Raw genomic sequence first — 19,815 nt, 5'->3', positions numbered from 1 at the left:
AAATTGACTGACCTGAACACGTCCTCTCTGTAGCACTAATTAGTTAACATTGTCCTGTCCTGTGAGTCAGCGATATTATATTATCGTAATGTTTTCCTTCTCGTACTTTGAATGGCTTCTGCTATTTTAGTTCGGATTTATTGTCAGGATAGATTGATAACGCGCGTAGTAACCAATGTCTACTCATTTATAACATGATTTTTGTTTCTTTCCTATTGAATTTGTTGAAAGTTGTCTCAAGGAGCTAGTCAAGTCAAGGTTAGGTTTACTTGATTGAATTGCTTAGTACTTTGTTCGTGCCTTCTAGAGTATATATGGTATGGGTTCAATTTAAGTGAAATAAAATCTCGCTAAGCTAATAAATTTTACTGACATTAATACTATGTACATATGTTGACAGTTGATTAATCTACTTTTTTACTTAACATAATACAAATTTCCTAAGGAAACCCCTTTCACTTTTCTTCCAAACCGAGTAGTGGCTTACTGGAATAGGTTTCCAGAAAGTGTAATTAGTGCATCCTCTTTAAACTCATTTAAAAACAGACTGGATACTGTCACCAGATCCGCAGACACGCACGCATCAGCTTCTTAAGCGGCTAGTGTGTTCACCTACATAATAATAATCTCTTTAGTTAAACGTGACTTAGTGGTAAACGCATATCGTGTAACAACGACCTCATGAGTTCTATTGCTAGTGAAACAATAACTGTTCCATGTTCATAGTAATAACTGGTCACCTAAAAAATACCAACAAAACAGTCGCAGGACTACATTGTCGACTAATATGATTTAATAGACTTGTAACATAACACTTAATTCTGTTTAAACACTTACATATTTAACTGGTATTTTATTTAAACATATTTTCGAAATCAATCAGTGAAACACAAAAGTATTATTAGCATAAAATTCGTTTGTAATTTGTATCCCGAAATCACGAACCTCGGCGAAGAGGGCCAAATAATACTAAGCGTCAAAATAAAAATGCTTCTTACCGGTTCGTCTCAAGTGCAGTGACCTATTTATGGCTGTGTAGGTATGTATCGGTTAGTCGTACAAACACGGACCGTGTGTGACGCATTATGACCTCACGCGCAAATATTATGGAAACCACACGTTATTAGTATGGAATAGATATGCTAATTATCTTTTGTTTAGTTTAATAGCACCACAATATTTAAGACTAATTATATAGGTAGTTATTGTATTTAATTTTGCGTGGATTAGTCTTCGTACATCTTTTTTAAGGTTTATTTTTAAACATTTCAGCGTTTTGTAGGGTAGGAGAAATATTATATAAAAACCTTTTTAAATTAATTTTCTTATTTGATGTAATATTTTGTACGTGCCATTTATCTTGTATACGATATTTACGGGTACAATAGTGTTTTTTTATTATCCAAAAATAGGCATTTATTTATTTTATAGGCAATATAAAAATATCGTGGCCATAAAGGAATCATCAGGAGCGGATTATCGGTTTTCCCCGTTTTCTATTCAGTTAATCTTCTACATTCTAGTTTTTAGGACGTTGTACTCATCGGTCCATCTGGTTGGTGACCTGATCTTTGTCTTCTGTGTTACCACTATTAGTTTCTCCAAGTTCTCATCGCCTGCGCATTTAATGGCCGAGATGTAAATGATTCGTTGTCGGCATATAATAGAGGCGACTCCTTATACAGAGTTGGTTGTGTGGTTAATGTTCTAAGTGGTGATATTGGTGTGTTTAATAGATGGGGAAGTAAAAAAAAACAAAAGTATTACATAATTTTTTCATTTTTAATACAAATTAATGGTTAACACTTACGAAAACTGCGCTTTGGTATAAATAGTTATAAAAATAATGGCCTTGAACACATTATATCTATGATGCTTAATTCTGAAGCAATTTAAACATCTGTCATCTGTTGTTGCGAGAAACGAAACAAATAAATAATTTAATAATACCAATTTTTTTACAATAGTTTAGATTCGAAAAAGCCGATTTTTTCTTTTTATTCCAATCGATTATTTCAAGGCCCTTGTGGAACTAACGTAGCGATCACAGTTTTTCTCTACTTTCTTTTGCGAGACTGTAACAAAGAAATTTCACGTTATTGTCATTATCTATGAATCATCAGGCGAGGAATTGGAATATAAGAAATTTTAGATAAATATAGAAGCGAATAATACCAAGAAAGACCAACGGAATGCTGGATCTAGTCGATTCTTTTTGGATTGGATTTTGTCCAGTAATTCTTTACTTTGGGGTCGATAAACATTAATTTTGTCTAATACCATATTTTTGACTTCAGACTTAATCAACAAATGAGATATTATAAATGACTTACAGCATCCTTCTTGTCCTCAGTGACACAGAGGGAGCGTACTCTGAAGGGGTCGACGTAAGTGCAAGTGCAGGACTGCACAGACGAGTACTGTAGAAGACGGTTGGTGACAGACGCCGCAGCCGTTTGAAGGAACTGCTTACGCTGAGCGGGGTTAAAGCCTCTGTATGTCGATGCGGAGAATACGAAGCCGTCAGTCTAGAAAAAATAAAAAAAACCCTGTAAGACTTCTACCGCTTTTGTGGTAGATTAGTATACAAAACGTGCACGCACACACGCATACAAAATATAATATAGGAAGAACTGGGTCTCGAATGGCAAGTGTATGCACTTAATGATGGACTATAGGAATAAACTGCTTGTGTTAAGACAATTAATAAATGATTATCGTACAACCAATAGACTTGTGGTGAATATGGGCGATCTATAAAATTTGTTTAATAAGTATTTGGAGAACGAGTGATTTGCCTTCAAATAATATTAATTTGTTCATCAATCATGGATGTACTCTTGTTTGTCAAAATATGTGGTCACATTGCCTGGATTCGATTCCCAAAAAAAAATGATATGTTGCAACCTTAAAGAAAGCTATTTAAAAGTTTCTTTTTAATTTAATTTCTGTACACCACGTGATTCTTGTTAGAAAAACACTCATGTTTTTAGGGTGTTGCATATCAGCAAGATATACTAAAAATATCTAAAAGCTTTGCTTTGCTTAGTTTAAAAATACTCACGTCTTGTGCGAACTCAACACATCCGTCCCTCTCTCCGATGTCAAGGTTGGCTCTTTGCTCTGTTGTATCCCGTTGCTTCTTGTCACCCAACACTAGTACGGAGTTCCTAGAGAAGCCTGCAAATTATTAGAAAATTTACTAAAAAGCTTAAATTACTTAATAGTTTATGAAAATACTATCTATTTAATAAATAAAGTAACAAACGCAATATTTTCATACAAATATTATACGCAACCGTCAGCGTATCTAAATAATTAACAACAACAATTATATTATCACTAAACGAGTAAACAATTTAGTTCATGCAATTTAATGTAAACAAAGTTAATATTGAACTCAGCATGCAGTTTATTACACTCACGATACAGACTGCATCATCAGCAACATGACACACGCAATTAAAGATTTTCACATTTAAAATATTAAAATTGATAGTTTGTTTTATGTATTTTATATTTTCATGACAATTGTGACAAAAAAGAGGGACATTAGTTTTACAATATTTTACGGCGGAAATTAATTTGTAATTTGTAAAAGGGCTCTGTAAAGTAAATACTCACCAACAACTGGTTTTCCTCCAACAGGCGCGAATTCCTTGGTATCAGTGATAATGGACACACTGTACGCGTTGTTTTCCATCCATATACTTTGTACCGCTGTACGGAGTGTTTCCACCTGTAAAAATAAATTGATTTAGCTTAATCATCAACTAAATATGCATTTATATATAATGAATATTACTTTGTCAGTAATATAAAACACTCGGTATGAAGTTGCTTAAAGGTTTTAAGCAAAAATAGATTCATGAAATTATAATTTATAGAGTTGAGTAAAAAAACATAATACATTTCGCGAGTACTACACATCGAAGTAAAACTATTTTAGGGAATAGAAACGCGAAGTTTAACTCGACGTTTTCTATTTAATGTGAACAGTGAGACATATTTTTCGTCATGTTAAAAAGCTGAAAATAAATAATAAATAATAGAAACAATAATAAGGACTTACCAAGAACAGTTGTGGTACGCATCGTCCTCCGATGGAGCTGATCAGATGTTTGACAGCGCCTGGTCTGAGCGGCAGCTCCAGAATGGAGTTGTACGAGGTCATAATGTTAGTCAAACCTAAGGGAAAAGTTGGATTAACATATGTTTAAATATAATTCGGGGTGTAAGCTAAATATTGGATCTACCATATAAAAAAATACTTTTTATATATGATTTAGAATTTTTGCAAAAAAATTGGATTGAGAATTAAAAATTATATTAATTTGAGGAAATCTTACCAAGCCTCTTGTGCAGAGCTTCGATGACGTCAAGTACCATTTTTTCCGCAGTGTCAATGTATTTGTTTCCGGTGACGACGCCGTCAAAGCTTTCGTACCTGCTTTCATCATCGAACATCACCTTCGCGGTCTTCAGTTTCACTGTGAATAAAATTGACAGTAAAAACTTGCATCGCGCTCGACAAGGTCTGTTGATTTTCTGAACCCCGAATTAACCGACACGTAGGAATTATGACTGTTTATTTCAATTTATTATAGAAACTGGGTATAAATCGTTCTTAGGATCATTTGTGACCTATTTAGAAACCTATGTACGAATTCTGTTTGATAAGATATAACAGACTACTTTTTCTTAAAACAAATTGTTTGAAACATACATGTATATCTGAATAATTGTAATCTACGTATAACTCAGGGGCTTCTTAGGGGATCAATTTTGTCACAATTATATTTCTGAATAAGTTTTAGTGCGAAAAATATTTTGCACACATGTTCCTTACCGATTTGTCTTTAAAATTAATCTATGAAAAAAAAATCTCGATCGAGTTTAAAGTCTAGATAAGTTTGAGAATTGGAAGTAAATGAAAATAAACATTTTAAGAATTTTCTTTTTTCCGACGTTTCGCGTGCTTTACAGCGTGCGTGGTCACGGTGACTGAAGACAAAAGGTGTTGAATGTCAAAAGTGTTTCCTTCAATCTTATTAATAATTTAAGTTTTTGTTAGTTTTAGTCTTAAAAATTATACTCACAGTCAGTGTCGTACATGATGGGGTATGGGTACTTAGATGTAAGTCCAACTAGGTACACCTTAATGTCTGAGATGCGCTTGCTCTTCAGTCCGTCGATCACTTGTGATACGAGAGGGACCACCAGGTCCTTGTAGTTTTCTTCATTTGCCTGTTCATTAAAGAGAAATTAGTCTTCCTTGGTCATTTTCCGAGAAGAGAAGATTTGTGGAGGAAAACATTTTCTGGCGTTAGAAAAAGTCGATTAATTTTTCAGAAAGTTAGAGTTAGAGAGACAAGTGTATATAATACTGTAGTTGTATGAAATCTATCAACGTAAATTTCAAAGCTCGTTATTAAGACCAAAATACATTACACTATTCAAGAAATCTTGGCCTTTGCTAATCCTGATTTATTGATCATTAAATGAAAGACATTTACATAAATAAATATATACCTTGGTAACTTCAACAGCGACAACAATATCAGCTTGTTTGGCAGGTAATTTGAACTCGTACATGTCTCCGACTTTCCTTGGCTGGTCTCCATCCGTGCATTGCACACATTTCTCTGGAAGGATGGCTGGTAACATGCCAGTGAGGGCTAATGCTGTGTATCCTCGAGCGAGGTCACAGGCCTGGTGCAAGGCTTCCTCGCCTTCGCCGGAAGCCGCGTGAATGCAGGCTTGTCTGTAAAATATTTCTTTATTAGGTAAATTCCCACTACGTGTTAAACATCCTTTCCTGGAGTATAATTATACAATATGTATTTGTTCAATACTAAGACAGGAGATTTGAATAATTGGCAGGGCAATGTCTTTTCGTTAAGAAGCGTTTCAGGCAACCAGGCTTCCTAGTTAAGACAAAGGTTAGATCATAAAAATATTTATTTTTAATGTATTTGCTACGTTGCAAAAATTAAAGAAACCCAAATAACACAACACATAAAAACAACAAGGGATGCAACGAGCGGCCTTATCCCTAATGAGCGATCTCTTCCAGGCAACCCTGGTACTTGGATTTGTTCCACTGAAATAAGTAAATTTCCTTCAAGTAAAGGAATTATTTATTTTATTGTGAAATTAATTGTAAGTAATTTTTTTAGTTTTTATAAACAGAACCCGACCCCTCCCCACACCCCCTTTCATCGAGAGTGTCGAAACCTCCCCTTTCCTAAGCCGCGATTGTATCTTTAAAAAACATTTCTGTGTGGCTGTTTCACCCCCCACATAGCGCTCGTTCCAGGCGTCCAAAGTCTTGAGTCTCGTCAGTTGTTGAAAGAAAAGACAAATTGCGTGTGACCTATTAAAAGGTCTTTTAAAAAAATTGTACTGCTAGTATTTGTATACCTAAGTAAAGATATAGTAGAAGAAATAAAATAGAATCATAGTTAAACAGTGCTTAAGATAGTTAATCTTATTACCTGAAGGGAGCTATATCGAGCAACAAGGACAAGGGTCTAAGAGTGGAGGTGCCTCCGAAGATAGCTTCACAAGCAGGCGGGAGAGTGGCGTGAAGTTGGTGGTGGGAGTGCTCCGGAGTCTTCACTTGTGGACAGCTTCCGGCCGTACGGTACGCATTACCGAAGTCGCTTTCAGAATTCGTGATCTGAAAACGTCTCACATGTAATTAATCATCTTGAAAATAAAATTTACTTTAAATTCTATTATACAATGTAATTGAAAGTCTTGTACGAACTTTGATAGTGACGGGTTTAAAATAATGTATTTAACAAGTTACACACCTTGCCATTAGGAAGCCTAAAGTCATCGTAGGGTTCGTTGTTGCCGTCTCCGAGGAGACCACGAAGTTTGCCAAGGTAGAATCCTGATACTTCAATGTAGCACACCTTATTAAAAATAAAAAATATGTTAAATCTATGTTAAAGCAGTCTTAAGTGTTATCAAATTAAAATTCTTTTATATATAAATTAGCGGAGCCCACAGAAGTCCTGTCTTAAGTATGAATATTGATTTTGAATTGGTATAATTAACTAAAAATGCTTTATGGTATACAACATTCTTTGTTTGTTTTTCCGGCGTATATAAATAGTTTTGTTGGTATTCCGACATATAACTGGATATGTGAAAAACATGGATTTTTCAAGATTAATGCCACAAACAATTAGCTACTGTAATTATTTTATATGAATTTTATCAATATAATAACTCCGATCGAAGCATTACTTTTAATGATAATATGGTGGTTAAGTATTCTTAAATTTTCTTAACCTTTTCTTTCATGACCTGGACCTACTCCAGACAATAGCACAAACACAACAAAAAAATATTTGCGAAACCGGTCCAGCCGGGCACGCGTGATGCCGTGACCAAGGGAAATAGGGATTCATTTATATATATATATATATATATATATATATATATATAAATGATATAAATGAATATAGATATTTGCGATAAATCACCTAGTAATTCTACTAAGACATTATTTTAATGTAACCTCAATTCTATTTGCAAACGCATAACTTCAACTATGTCGATGATACGAATGCTTTTGGAGAAATATAGGATAGGTTGATAGTCGTAGTTTAAGATTAATTGAAGGGCAAAAATTGTACTACGCTGTATACTTAATAATTACGTTATGCTGTATACGTATTTTTTTTTATATTTTACTAATAGTCCAAACATTACACGAGTTAAAACGAGGACTTGGTTGTACAAACAGGTACTCCAACTAGTAATAATGTTTGTAAGTAGTACATTTTTCGAACCGTTTAGTTTATTTAGCATAGCGTTGCTTATAGGCGTTATTGCAAAAGATACATTTTGTATTTGTTTCGAGTAAGGGCTCTTTATGTATTGTTATTAACATATAATATAAATTTCATATCTCCCTGACGCTTGTGGTCCCTTATTTCATACACATATTTTGTTAAGTAAACTCGCGAGATACATACATATATATATTTATAGGTTATTTTATTTTTCCTTTGGGGTAAATGCTTACCTCAAGTTTGCTAGTACAGAAAGCCATGACGCCGTACAGCGATCCCAATCCGATGCGACCGTTGGGTTGTTTGAAGGCAAACGAGTTGTCTCCTGCGATCGGATAGCCGTGATTAGCACCGTTAATTGTTGCCTGTAAAATGATATTTATATAATTATTATAAAACGCTTCATATTGGTTTTATTTTGTAGAACCAAACTATGGATTTTTCTCTTAAACGTCTGCTTTCTATGGAATTAAAAAAAAAATAACACAATATGGCTTCGATAGCTCTAGACTGGATGTTAAGAATGAATCAACTTCTACTACATTATCATAGTATGGGCAATTTAAAAAAATAAAATTCATCCATATTCATCAACCTGTTTTTATTGACCAACCATTAATGAAATTAAAGTCAAAATTTAGGGAAAACAGTATAAATCATCAATAAATTATATTTTTTTGTATCATACCTGTCCGTTCTCCTTGAGTTCAATAACTGCGCCGTCCTTGTCTTCCAGAATAAGGGACTTGGGGCTTCCATTCTGCATTTGGAGGAGCAGTGTGAAGTTCCGGTCGACGTGATCGTGGGCGAGTACGTAGCGGCAGTTGCCAGGGAACGTCAAGTGACGCCCGTCGAATGTAAATATGTGTTGGCCGTTCACAACCACAGCGCGCACTACAAACATTAATCAGTTAATGTATTCTAAAGACAAAGATTAATTACAGGAAAGGATTCCTGTCTCAGTCGCAAACAGCAGTGACCAGCATTATTCGAATAGGAGACATAGTCATTGTATACAGAAAAAAATATCGAGGCTTGATTAACAAAAATGGTCTTAAACTGAGATCCTGAGTTTTGAGGGACGAAATGATACTCACCAAACATATATAAGAGGCGTAAAAATGTTTAAACATGTCCCATAGGTGGGTAAAATATTACAAAAATATTAAATATTACGGGATTACAAATACAATACAAGTAATCAATACTTTTACAGACAAAGAAAATACATTTTACAAAACTGTTATAATGAAATACAATTTAAAATCGATAAGATGAAATTTTGACATTTTTAAAAACAATATTAAGAAACTTACTCTTGGCTGGCACCTCATCAAGTGGGTTGAAGCTACGTGGGCGGTAGGTGTAGAAGAGTCTGAATGGATCAGGGATATCACCGTTGATCAGCTGAGTAATGAAGCTAAAGGCTGCAGATCCACCGAAGGTTGGAGCTGATATGGCGCTGGGGCTCGAGAACGATGGCTGGAAAAAAGTTCATATGTTTTTAATAAAGAGCAGTGTTGGCGCTTCAACGTGCGACTCTCATCCCCGAGGTCGTAGGTTCGATACTCAGCTGTGCACCAATGGACTTTCTTTCTATGTGCGCATTTAATATTACCTCGAACATTAGCTCGAACAGTTAAGGAACAACGGTGAAACATCATGAGGAAACCGGGTTGCCTAAGACCCTAAAGGACGACGACAAGCGTCAGGCACAGAAAGCTGATCCATAGCCTACCTACTAACCTACTTGCCTATTCGATTAACAAATGATCATGAAGCAGATACAGAAATCTGAGGCCCAGACCTAAAAAGGTTGTAGCACCATTGATTTATTTTTATTTTATGTTTTTAATTATCTATAGGTTATATAGAACCTTAAACCTCTTGGAAGTGACAATAGGAAACTTATTTACCGGGAATTATGAGATTTAGACGAAGCCAAATTTTAAAAAGATTTTGAGGATCAGATTAACTTACCAATCCGAGGATAGGTGCAGTGGAGATACCCAACTGACTAAGGTTGGTTCTGACGAACTGTACCAAAGACGTGACTGCCACCACCAACTTCTCGTATACGATCTTGAGTTCTGCCTGTTCGTCAATCTTCTCTTGTCTAAGTTTCTATAATATAAAAAAAGTAAAAATAGTTATTATTATAGATTTTAACTATATATTTTGTTAGAATTTTGTACTGTAAATAAGAAACAAACGTGGTAATGGCTTTTCAATCGTTTTTTTTTAGATAAAAGCCATCCTCCACTACTAAGCATGGAATACATACGTATTTTTTACGTAAACAATTGTATTGATATCCATACCTTTTGTACATAGTTGAAGAGGGCATCAGAGAAGTTCTTGGTTTCTTCGGTGGGAAGGAAAGCGCGGACTGTTTGGTGGGCCTCTTGCACGATGGCTAAAGCTTGTTCTGGGACTGCCAGTTCATTCCACTGAAACATTTATGTCAGTCAACAATACGTGTATAATGTTAATAATCAGTGATCGAGTAAAAATTGGCGTGTAAGGAAACTAATTTTGAAAAACTCTGAAAATGCGAACTTGTAGGAGTCCTTCAGTCCCACAAACACAACGTTTATAAACGGCTTATTAAAAATTATTATTGTAATTAGGATTTAATAATGTTATCACGAACATTCTTTAATTATTGGCAACTTTGATATTATTGAACTAAAAACTAAAGTGAAACTATTAACGCGTTGAGTATGCGGAAAATCTGAAAAAATATGTAGGAAAATTTGTGAAATATGTAGAAAAATCTGTAAAATACGTAGAGAAATCTGTAAATGCCGCTCGTACAATGTAAGTATGCATATATAATTAAGTATAGTATTTGTTGATTATATGAAACATTTTCAATTACCTTCTCCTTGATCATGGCGAAGATCGGAATTTCTTGAATTTGTTGTGTGACTTCGGAGAACATTTGAGAGATACGGACACGCCATTCCTTCATTTGCGCGAAGAGAATGCGGGCGATATCTAAAAATATAATATATATGCTGTTATATGATAATCTTTACTATTAAAGGACTAAAACAACAAACAATCTTTGATTGAAATTATCTTAATATGAATGAATATGATTTGATATAGACATAAATGACTCACCCTTGAAGATGTTAGAAATGGTGTTGACAAGTTCATCCACCTCAGCCTTGTGTTTCTCAAAGAAATCAATGACGATAGCAGACAGATGCGCGGCCGTATCGATAATACCGTCTAAGTACTGACGGACAACTGCAGATATGTTCGTGTAGAGTTCCTTCAGTTGGGGTTCAACCTGCAAACCATTTACTGTCTTAGATATATGGAACACATAGTAATAGAACAATATAAATTTATCATTTTTATTAGTCATATAAACTGAACTATTCCATTATAACCAAACATCTTTTTAGAGAAATATGCCAAAATAAAGATACATTCATATAAACCAAATCAAAGTACAGTCAAAATCTGTTTTAACGACATCGAAATGAGTACTCATATTTGGTCGTAAAAACCAACGTATATATACGTAGATAGTCGTAAAAGCCGATGACGTTGTTATTAAGTACATAATACATAGAAGTCAGGCGGGACCATTGTATTTTAGTGGGTAAAAAGACTAGCGGAAAGTTTCTTGCCCGCTCTACGCCCTTGACTTGCGAACTGGTAGTAAATGTACATTTAGAATTAATTTAACTTCTTTTCTGACGTTCATAAGGGTACTTGTTTACCTATATTAATAAAGTTATTTTGACCTTTGGTTGTGAGTTCTTACCTGTTGTTCATATAATTCGCAAATCTTCTTGGATACTGTAGTAACGGCTTCGATGGACTTGTCTACGAGTGGCTTCGTCACAGTCACTACTTCGTCGATCATCTTTGCGATGATTTGGATCAAGTCATGTCTAAAAATACAAAAAACATACTACAAAATCATCGAAATTTAAAGAAATTTTTTTTTTCATCTTTTCTACATAATTGTATTTTAACTCTTTGCAAATACACGTACAGCAAAGATATACGTACGTTGCTGAACGTGCTGAATCTATAATATGAGTATGATATTTAGATTGGGTTACTAAAACTCTCCTTAAAGACTGAACGCATTTGAGGATCCAAAAATAAAGCTTGTGAACAATCAAATGAAATGCATCTTTAATTAAAAACTTTTTTTATACCGTGTACTCTTATAACGCATTTTCATATTACGCAATTTCAGTTCCTCGTATAAGGTTATTCTCCCACATAACGCGAGGACTTCACACGTTATATTTCCGTAATGTGAGATATATAATGATTAAACACGCTTATTTCGTTGAGAATTTTTTTTAAAATATCCGATTCAAATCCACTTCAAAGTTAATCGTGAATCACCTGTACATAACGCGTTATATTGGATAATACAAGCGCAAGAGAATACTCCTACGAAGCGATTCCTATAACGCGCAACCAATCATCAGTGTTATATCAGGGATTACTGTACTAATTTTGAAACTTACGCAGCCTCTGAGAGCTCCTTGATGGTCTTGTCGTTGGTGATCTCTTGCATCAGTTTCTGGAAGTCTTCGCGGTACATCTGTTCAAGCTCCTTTGCTTTGGGTTCAACGCGTTTCAGCATTTGCTTGAAGTCCCCACTGGCCTTTTCGTGGATCTCCTTGGACTTAGCTATGAGTGTGTCTAAATCACTCCTGAACGCAGTCTGTAACATCAAATTTATTTTTCTTGTCAATATGCAATGTTACGTAAGGTTTTGGCTATAAAAAAGTAACGTGACGTGACCACGCACGAAACGTCGAGAAAATTTTAGTTTATAATAGCTTCAATCCGGTGTGAAAAAAAGTGTTTTCTTTAAATGTGTAAAGGTTATGTTAATAAAAGACAATACTATATAAATAAAGCTAAAGGCCGGCAACGCACTGGCGAGACTTCTGGCAATGTGAAAGTTCATGGGCGGCGGTATCACATAACATCAGGGGCGATTCGTATTTCGTGCAAGGACAATAATACCAATTTACTTTGTGTAAAAAAGTGTAATGTAGTTAGTAAAAGCCTTACCACGAAGTGGTTGTAGTTGTCCCGCGAGATACCATATTCTGAGTTAACGAGATTGTCCTTCATGAATAGGGCAGCGTGAACGATGTTCTTCTTTTGTCCTGGCAAAACGATGTCAACGGAGAAGTCTACGCGCTTCTCGGGCTCAATGTGACCGACTACTGAGAGCTTGCGTTCCTTTTGATCTAAAAAATAAGAGATGTGTAAAAAATTTATACACCAATATGTAGAATAACGTATAAATCATACAACACTACAGAAGCTCTTCCAAAAGATTCCCTCAACAATTGAAAACCGTCTTAAATAAAACAAAAACACTTTTACTTAATTCATTTTAACAAACTCTTAAGCTCAACTCGACTAGCTAATATACAAAAGACCGGCAACGCAAAGCATTCTGTCACTGTGAGGGTACATAACAGGATTCGGGTATCCTCCGGCCTATAAGAGTCTAATATCGATTTTATTACATTTTAACATAAGGGAGCCAGACTTATCGCTGTCTAGACCCTGAATAGAAGGACCCTAACTTCTATATCTTAATATAATATATATAAATCTCCTGTCACGATGTTTGTCCGCGATGGACTCTACACTACTTAACTACTTAACCGATTTTAAATTAAATTGGCACACCGTGAGCAGTCTGGTCCAACATAAGAGATAGGATAGCTTAGATCTTTAATTATAGTCGCAATTTTATTTTATTGCAAATTATTTATCTATAATTAATTGACAGTCACAATTATCTGTTAACTCCAAAAGATTCTAACAGATGTCGATACTTTTCGACTGGATTGAGTAAGTAATCCATAGATGGCACTGCTATGGTAAACCGACCGAACCGAACAACCGAAAAGTGTCATATAAGCTACAATTCAATATCATGATTACCACGTGTTATTGAAGCTAAATAAATTAAATTAATTTTGTAGTAAATGAAATACCGTGAAATTCAATTATTTCTACATTTTTAATTTTTGGTGTTAGCATAGCCAACCACGAGTTACTTAGACCGAAGTATAAATCAAATTTAAATTATAGTGACGATAATACAGTGAAATTATTCTTTCGTGTCACGGTATTAAGGCTAACTAAAATCACATGAAGGAGAAACGAAGTTCGCGAGGGCCGCTAGTAATATGTTTAATTACCACTGTATCCAGTTGTGAACTCGTAGTACTGGAAGTCCTTCACCACGCCGTAGATTTGTACGGGTTTAAGCTGTAAGATGCTGAAGCGGACATCCGCCTGTTGAAGATTGTCCTTGAACACGGCTGATCCTTCTAGGTCAATGACCTTCACGATTGGGGTGTTCCACTAAACACAAAGAGTATAAATTAATAGAACATAAGAGAAATGTATTAGAACATTTATAAAGCTGTTATAATACATACCAAAAGTTTGACGTGAGTTGGATTAGCTTCCAGGTTGAATTCGGCTTTGCGGTCCTACGAAAATAAGTAAGATAAAGATTGTTAAACTCTTAAAATTTTAATATCCTGTTATTGAAGTGAAACTTCTTTATCGGCGTTGCAAAACCATTTACCGTCACATTTTTCGATTACGCGCCATCTTTTTCTTGTCCCTACCACGGTTGATTGGAAGCCATTAATAACAAAAATATATAATAACGATTACAATGATAGTAATAATTATATTTCAATTAATGAAGTTCTGTAATAACATTAGTAATAATAAGGTAAAATTAAATATTTGTATTCATGTCTATGATATAAAAGCCTTTTATTAAACTTTATCTAATTAATCTTTATATAACCGATTTCTGTAAAGTTGCATGTTAGATCACTTTTCGAAAAATAAGGTCAAAAAGAAGTTTCACTTCTTACGTGTGTACACACACACACACGCATACATTTTCATATAATAATTTATGCTTACGTTTCCAAGTAGCGGGTGAGAGACGAGAGCGGAACTGGAGATCTTGATAGAGTTCTCAGTGGGACGTTGTACTCCACCACTCAGACGAACCAGGGCCTCCTAAAAGATATAGTAAACCTTTATAACAATCGTTTAAAAATATAATAATTTGATCTATAAATGTTTTAAATAATTCATACAACTTATCGAGTTTCTTTACAATCGAGTCATTAGTCTGAATGGAAATGTAGCCGTAACTAGACAATTATAATATATAATGTAATAATAATATAAGTACTGTATATTAATTCTGATAATTAAATAATAAGAGAGAACGATTAGTCAAAACAATCATATCATAGTCGAGTATAATAAAGTGTAAAACCTTGCGTATCTTCGGGTGAACGAATCCAACTTCAGCAACACCGTCTCCGCCCTTGTCGTTGACGTTGAGGTCCACCAGGAATCGGGCTCCAGTCTTGGTTTCGGGCCTCTTCTTGTCCGGGAATACACTGATTTCTGCACGGACCGGGAACGGTAGGGACTTGTCTGTGGGATATTGGACGAGGGATTCCACTGCGAATATGCGTTTGGGAAGTTCGATGGTGATACCAGCTGGGAATTCTGAAAAATAAAGTTTAATGTGTTTATTTGGGAAGTCTTCATTTTTTTTGTATTAAATAGTTCTAAATATATGTATATCCTACGAGGATTATAATTTGTATGAAAAGTTGTTTCTTTTAAGTTCTCTCAATATTTAGATTCTGTATTAGTGTCTGTCTGAAAAACGGATATTTTATAAACTTCATAGATACTATAAAGTATCTATGAATAAAGAAAAGTAGTATAAAGTAAATAAATACTTACTGCCAAATTCAGGTTTGCTGTATGCGTTGAGATGAATCTTCTCCGTCTCGCGGTTTACGTGCAAATTAAGTTGGTATTGCGGGAACATCTTGTCGGAGAACTCGTTCACAGCTTCCAGACCGAACTCAGTCGCAAATCCGAGTTTGCGTAAGTCAAAGCCAACGTTAAAGAGATGTTGGACTACTCCAGGCTCTGAAAGGTTAATTCGATTTTAGTTAAATAAATAAAACGTAATGATAAGAAATAAAAAACACTATTCTTAATTACTATAATAAAACTGTAGGATTTTATATGCGTAACGCTGTCAAACAATTAAAATCTCTTCCAGAAACATCCAAGCTGGTCTTGCTTTCTGAATTAAATCAAATAAAAAATCCACTGAAATTAATAAGACAATTTAAATATAATCTTAATATATTCTACTCACGATTGACGTTGATCTTGGAGTTGAGTTCTGCGTGTGCGCATTGTTTGGTCTCTTCGCAGTAAACATACGAGCTCTTGTACTCCAGATTAGTAATGCGGGATTCTACTACGTGGTTGCGTTCGCCAACCGCTACGTTGATGAATGTCTGAACAAAAATTATGCATTTTATTGTTTTTCTAACATATCAGGTACATTTATAACCCCAAAAGATATTAAAGGAGGGACAAAACCTCACTTTGAGCCTATTTTAATACATTAATTTAAACAATATAAACCGATAGAAGGGCGAATTGAACAAAAATATTTATCAAAAATAGAATTTTACCTCAACTCCTTGTTCAGCGCCCTCTGTAAGCATTGTGCGGATGAACTTGAAGTTAGCGGGTTTCTGCGTGTCCTTGACCTTCAACGTTCCAGATCCTTCGATGATTGTCTTGGGCCCTTCCTCTTTCTTGATGAAAGATGTACTGTGAAAACAATAATAAATGTATTTAAACCAACTATATCGACTCAGTCACGGTAGGATATCTATCGAGATTTGCATTGTGTGCAAGGAGTTATTTCTATTTCATTATTCAGTAACTATTATATTAGTATATAATCAGTATTAAAACATATATACATAACATAACATATACATTCATATACATAACAATGAAAATTTCCCGAAACTTATTAAGACAGATATTTTTAAACATTCGATATAGTGAATTAGAATTTTATGTAAATGTAAATATTAGAGAACGTTAATCTTAAGTGTTATAAACAGTGGAAAGTGTTATGACACTGTAGGTAGTGTTATTGGATATTTTTTATATTATGTATTCTTTTTAGTTAATTAGGTTAGAATTTTAGTTATTAGTTTAAGTTAGCTAGATCGTATTATTAAATTATGTTTCAGTAACGAGACAATTTATAAAAAAATAATAGATATAATCTACTACGAATAATGAAAATTCAAATAATGCAAGTTCATATTTGTGTATTGAAATGACGTCCTTATCGCATTAGCAGAAGGTCTAATTCACAATATAGAATTAAAGGTACATAAAGTCAAAACTCACCTTCCACTCAATATATTCTTGTTGTCATTCATAGCACTGAATTCCAGCCTCTTGCCATTTCCAGCATCCTTTGTGGTAATGTCCAGACGGTAGTCCTTCAGTTCCAATTTCGCCGAGTTTCCGTGGAATTTAACAAGGATATCTTTGTCAAAGCCGGCCGTGAATGAGGCGTCCAAGTCGAAATCACGGAAGTTCTCTAATTTGACGTCCACTTGACCGCGGTTAATTTCCATTTTACCGTTCATGTGCATTCTATAAAAAAAAGTTTACCGCATTAAATTGCATGTAAAAATTATTTAGTAATTTACACTATCTTAAAAACGGCTGAACAAAATTGAGTAAAACTGTGATTAAGATTAAAAAATCATCTCGATAGGACTTTTCAACTTTGTGAATACATACATGTAGTCGTAGAATAAATTCATTATCATATTAATATATACAGGTAAACTAATAAAGTCCCTGCTTTTTAAGTTGGAATGAAGGAAATGTAAGCCATATATTTTTTATGGAAAATATTAAACAAATATTTTTGTACAGGTGTCTGTAAGCAGGAGTTGTTACCTGGTAATCTTCTGCGAGGTGGGGCTGGTGTACTTGAAGTCGATCGAGGGATGGTTGTTGGAAAGAACGACAACGGACTCTGATTTGTATACGCGGTCGTCTACGGACACCAAAAGTAGTGAGTTGTAGGTGTCAGTGGTTGGGTTCTGTAAATGATAAAATAAATTATGAGTTTTACCTATTTTTTATAAACTCTTATTAGTTTATTAAATAAAAATTAAAAAAATATGCGGAATCTTAATGCTTCTAACCAAGGTAAAAATATGGAATACATTTTGTATCTCTTTGGCATTCGACCTCAACATTACTATCACTATATCACTATTGGTTCTTTTTGTTTTTTTTTATGTAATAGGAGGCAAACTGGCAAGAGGCTCACCTGATGTTAAGTGATACATGGACACTCACACAGCCAGAAGGCTCGTTAGTGCGTTGCCGGTCTGTCAACAATTGGTACGTTCTTTTCTTGAACGACCCTAAGTAGAATTGGTTCGGAAATACTTGAGTGCTGGTTCCACATAGTGGTGGTTCGCGGCAAAAACTGCCTTAAAAAGGCTCAGTTGTGGAACGCCGGACGTCGAGGTTATACTTATGGTATTTTGACATCGGATGATGAAACTAACCAGTGGTTATTATATACATACACCAATGAATTATCTACGTCGGAGGATTGTCATAGAGCTTACAAATTATTGTAAGTAACAATAATGTCTATGAAATCAGTATTACAATTATGACTAATATTGAAAGTTTTTAAGTGATTTGAATTGTGATACATAATGATAAAGACAGCTATCGATAACCCCACTGCTCCGATATATAATGAGTGTAACATACCTTGTTGTGCAAGTTGATTGAGAGCCTCTTAGCCTGGGTATTTTCAGGCGCAGCCGCGTCAATCACTAGTTTGTAGTCCCTTGGGGCGGCAATTCCTTGGATAGCTAAAGCCATCGTTTTGCCTTTGCCGTACTGAGCCTTGAAGTTAACATCGCCACCTTTTTCGTCGCCTGAAAAGATAGGATTTTATGTATATTTAAAAAGGCGCTCTAAGACGTAACATGTTTCAATTACTCAAGTGTAATGCAGAAAAAAAATTAAAATTTTTATAAAAAAAAACCAATGCGATTGTTAGAATCAAATTATAAAAGATCTTATGAGTTCAAGCTAAAGTTTTATATGATATTTTATTATATTTATGTAAAAAAATTGGATGAGAAAAGACTTCTACTCTATAGACAATAAGTTAATTATACTTAAAAATTAAATTTAACTAAACATTAATTAAAACTTACCTTGAAGTTCAGCCTTGTACCCAAAGTCCAAGATAACGGGGTCGTTGTGAGGTACAATGATTTTCAGTTTGTTGTTACCGATTTTCTCGTTGAACTTGCCGCTGCCGTCGATCTTGTATAAGTCACCGTTGATTTGGATCGACTCGATAATAGTTACCTAGACAATTAAAATTTATTAGAACAACTAATGTCTGTCTTTGTAAAAACTTTTAATAGCTGATGCGATATTTTATTTACATAAATCGGAGGAATACTTGGTTATAAAAGTTTCACTTACTTCGTTGTCCTTGCCCTCAGGTTGAAGGAAGAGGAAAGATGACACCCATTTAACGTCGTGAGCCTTTTCTAGTGGCAGTCTTACGGTCACCGAGAAGTCATTCAATAATCTGAAACAAAATATGATGTTATATGAAACAAATGGAGTACTGTGATGTATAGTGCCGAGAAAATTATACAGCTTGAAAGTTTCGTTTTTTTAGATTTGGTAAAGATTAACTCACTTCCTTTCTCCATGGTTGGGGAAGTGAGCAGCATATTTTCCAACAGCTTCCGCCGAGAGGTCATCCCCGTAGCTGGTCTTTAAGTGGCACGCGTATAAGTCTGTAAAGTCCTTGTATGATGCACTTCCGTCGATCAAGATCTTCTTCGGAATCAAGCTACCGGATACATCGAGCTGAAAATATTATATATATATATATATATATTTTTATTTAAAAATTTGGGCAGTTTTCAAAAAATCCAACACTAATTTCACAATATGTTTACAGTAACGATCTTAATATTAATAATCCTCTGCGACCTAGCTACTCGGTCACATATCTGACTGACTGCGTGCCCGACAGGCTAGT

General features: G+C 34.7%; 2 protein-coding genes across 3 annotated transcripts in view; both read right to left on the bottom strand.

Annotated features, from left to right (window-relative positions):
* LOC123714860 (talin-B-like) overlaps positions 1-1,060 on the bottom strand; it is a 51,300-nt gene extending 50,240 nt beyond the window's left edge. For both annotated transcript variants that reach the window (XM_045669472.1, XM_045669474.1), the window contains exons 1-2: positions 999-1,060; positions 13-612 (exon numbers count right to left, since the gene is read on the bottom strand). The gene's annotated coding sequence lies outside the window, so the exon portion shown is untranslated. The remainder of the gene's footprint in view (positions 1-12; positions 613-998) is intronic.
* A 703-nt stretch (positions 1,061-1,763) lies between these two features.
* Positions 1,764-19,815, bottom strand: part of LOC123714942 (apolipophorins) — a 34,747-nt gene continuing 16,695 nt past the window's right edge. The window contains exons 27-59 of the mRNA XM_045669638.1: positions 19,468-19,640; positions 19,245-19,353; positions 18,968-19,124; positions 18,513-18,682; positions 17,676-17,821; positions 17,112-17,363; positions 16,373-16,514; positions 16,048-16,192; positions 15,621-15,812; positions 15,139-15,377; positions 14,775-14,873; positions 14,270-14,323; positions 14,027-14,192; positions 12,876-13,057; positions 12,320-12,519; positions 11,596-11,725; positions 10,941-11,112; positions 10,693-10,811; positions 10,133-10,261; positions 9,792-9,935; positions 9,128-9,293; positions 8,500-8,705; positions 8,045-8,176; positions 6,819-6,923; positions 6,498-6,682; positions 5,533-5,764; positions 5,100-5,247; positions 4,350-4,490; positions 4,073-4,188; positions 3,625-3,739; positions 3,065-3,180; positions 2,334-2,528; positions 1,764-2,075 (exon numbers count right to left, since the gene is read on the bottom strand). Of these exons, the coding sequence (XP_045525594.1) occupies positions 2,058-2,075; positions 2,334-2,528; positions 3,065-3,180; positions 3,625-3,739; positions 4,073-4,188; positions 4,350-4,490; positions 5,100-5,247; positions 5,533-5,764; positions 6,498-6,682; positions 6,819-6,923; positions 8,045-8,176; positions 8,500-8,705; positions 9,128-9,293; positions 9,792-9,935; positions 10,133-10,261; positions 10,693-10,811; positions 10,941-11,112; positions 11,596-11,725; positions 12,320-12,519; positions 12,876-13,057; positions 14,027-14,192; positions 14,270-14,323; positions 14,775-14,873; positions 15,139-15,377; positions 15,621-15,812; positions 16,048-16,192; positions 16,373-16,514; positions 17,112-17,363; positions 17,676-17,821; positions 18,513-18,682; positions 18,968-19,124; positions 19,245-19,353; positions 19,468-19,640 (4,995 nt within the window). The 3' untranslated portion in view covers positions 1,764-2,057. The remainder of the gene's footprint in view (positions 2,076-2,333; positions 2,529-3,064; positions 3,181-3,624; positions 3,740-4,072; positions 4,189-4,349; positions 4,491-5,099; positions 5,248-5,532; positions 5,765-6,497; positions 6,683-6,818; positions 6,924-8,044; positions 8,177-8,499; positions 8,706-9,127; positions 9,294-9,791; positions 9,936-10,132; positions 10,262-10,692; positions 10,812-10,940; positions 11,113-11,595; positions 11,726-12,319; positions 12,520-12,875; positions 13,058-14,026; positions 14,193-14,269; positions 14,324-14,774; positions 14,874-15,138; positions 15,378-15,620; positions 15,813-16,047; positions 16,193-16,372; positions 16,515-17,111; positions 17,364-17,675; positions 17,822-18,512; positions 18,683-18,967; positions 19,125-19,244; positions 19,354-19,467; positions 19,641-19,815) is intronic.

The sequence above is a fragment of the Pieris brassicae genome, chromosome 10 (genome assembly GCF_905147105.1).
Source record: "Pieris brassicae chromosome 10, ilPieBrab1.1, whole genome shotgun sequence".
In the NCBI taxonomy this organism is placed as follows: domain Eukaryota; kingdom Metazoa; phylum Arthropoda; class Insecta; order Lepidoptera; family Pieridae; genus Pieris; species Pieris brassicae.
Note: the sequence above shows the minus strand (reverse complement) of the source record. Positions and strands in the feature narration are given on the sequence as shown.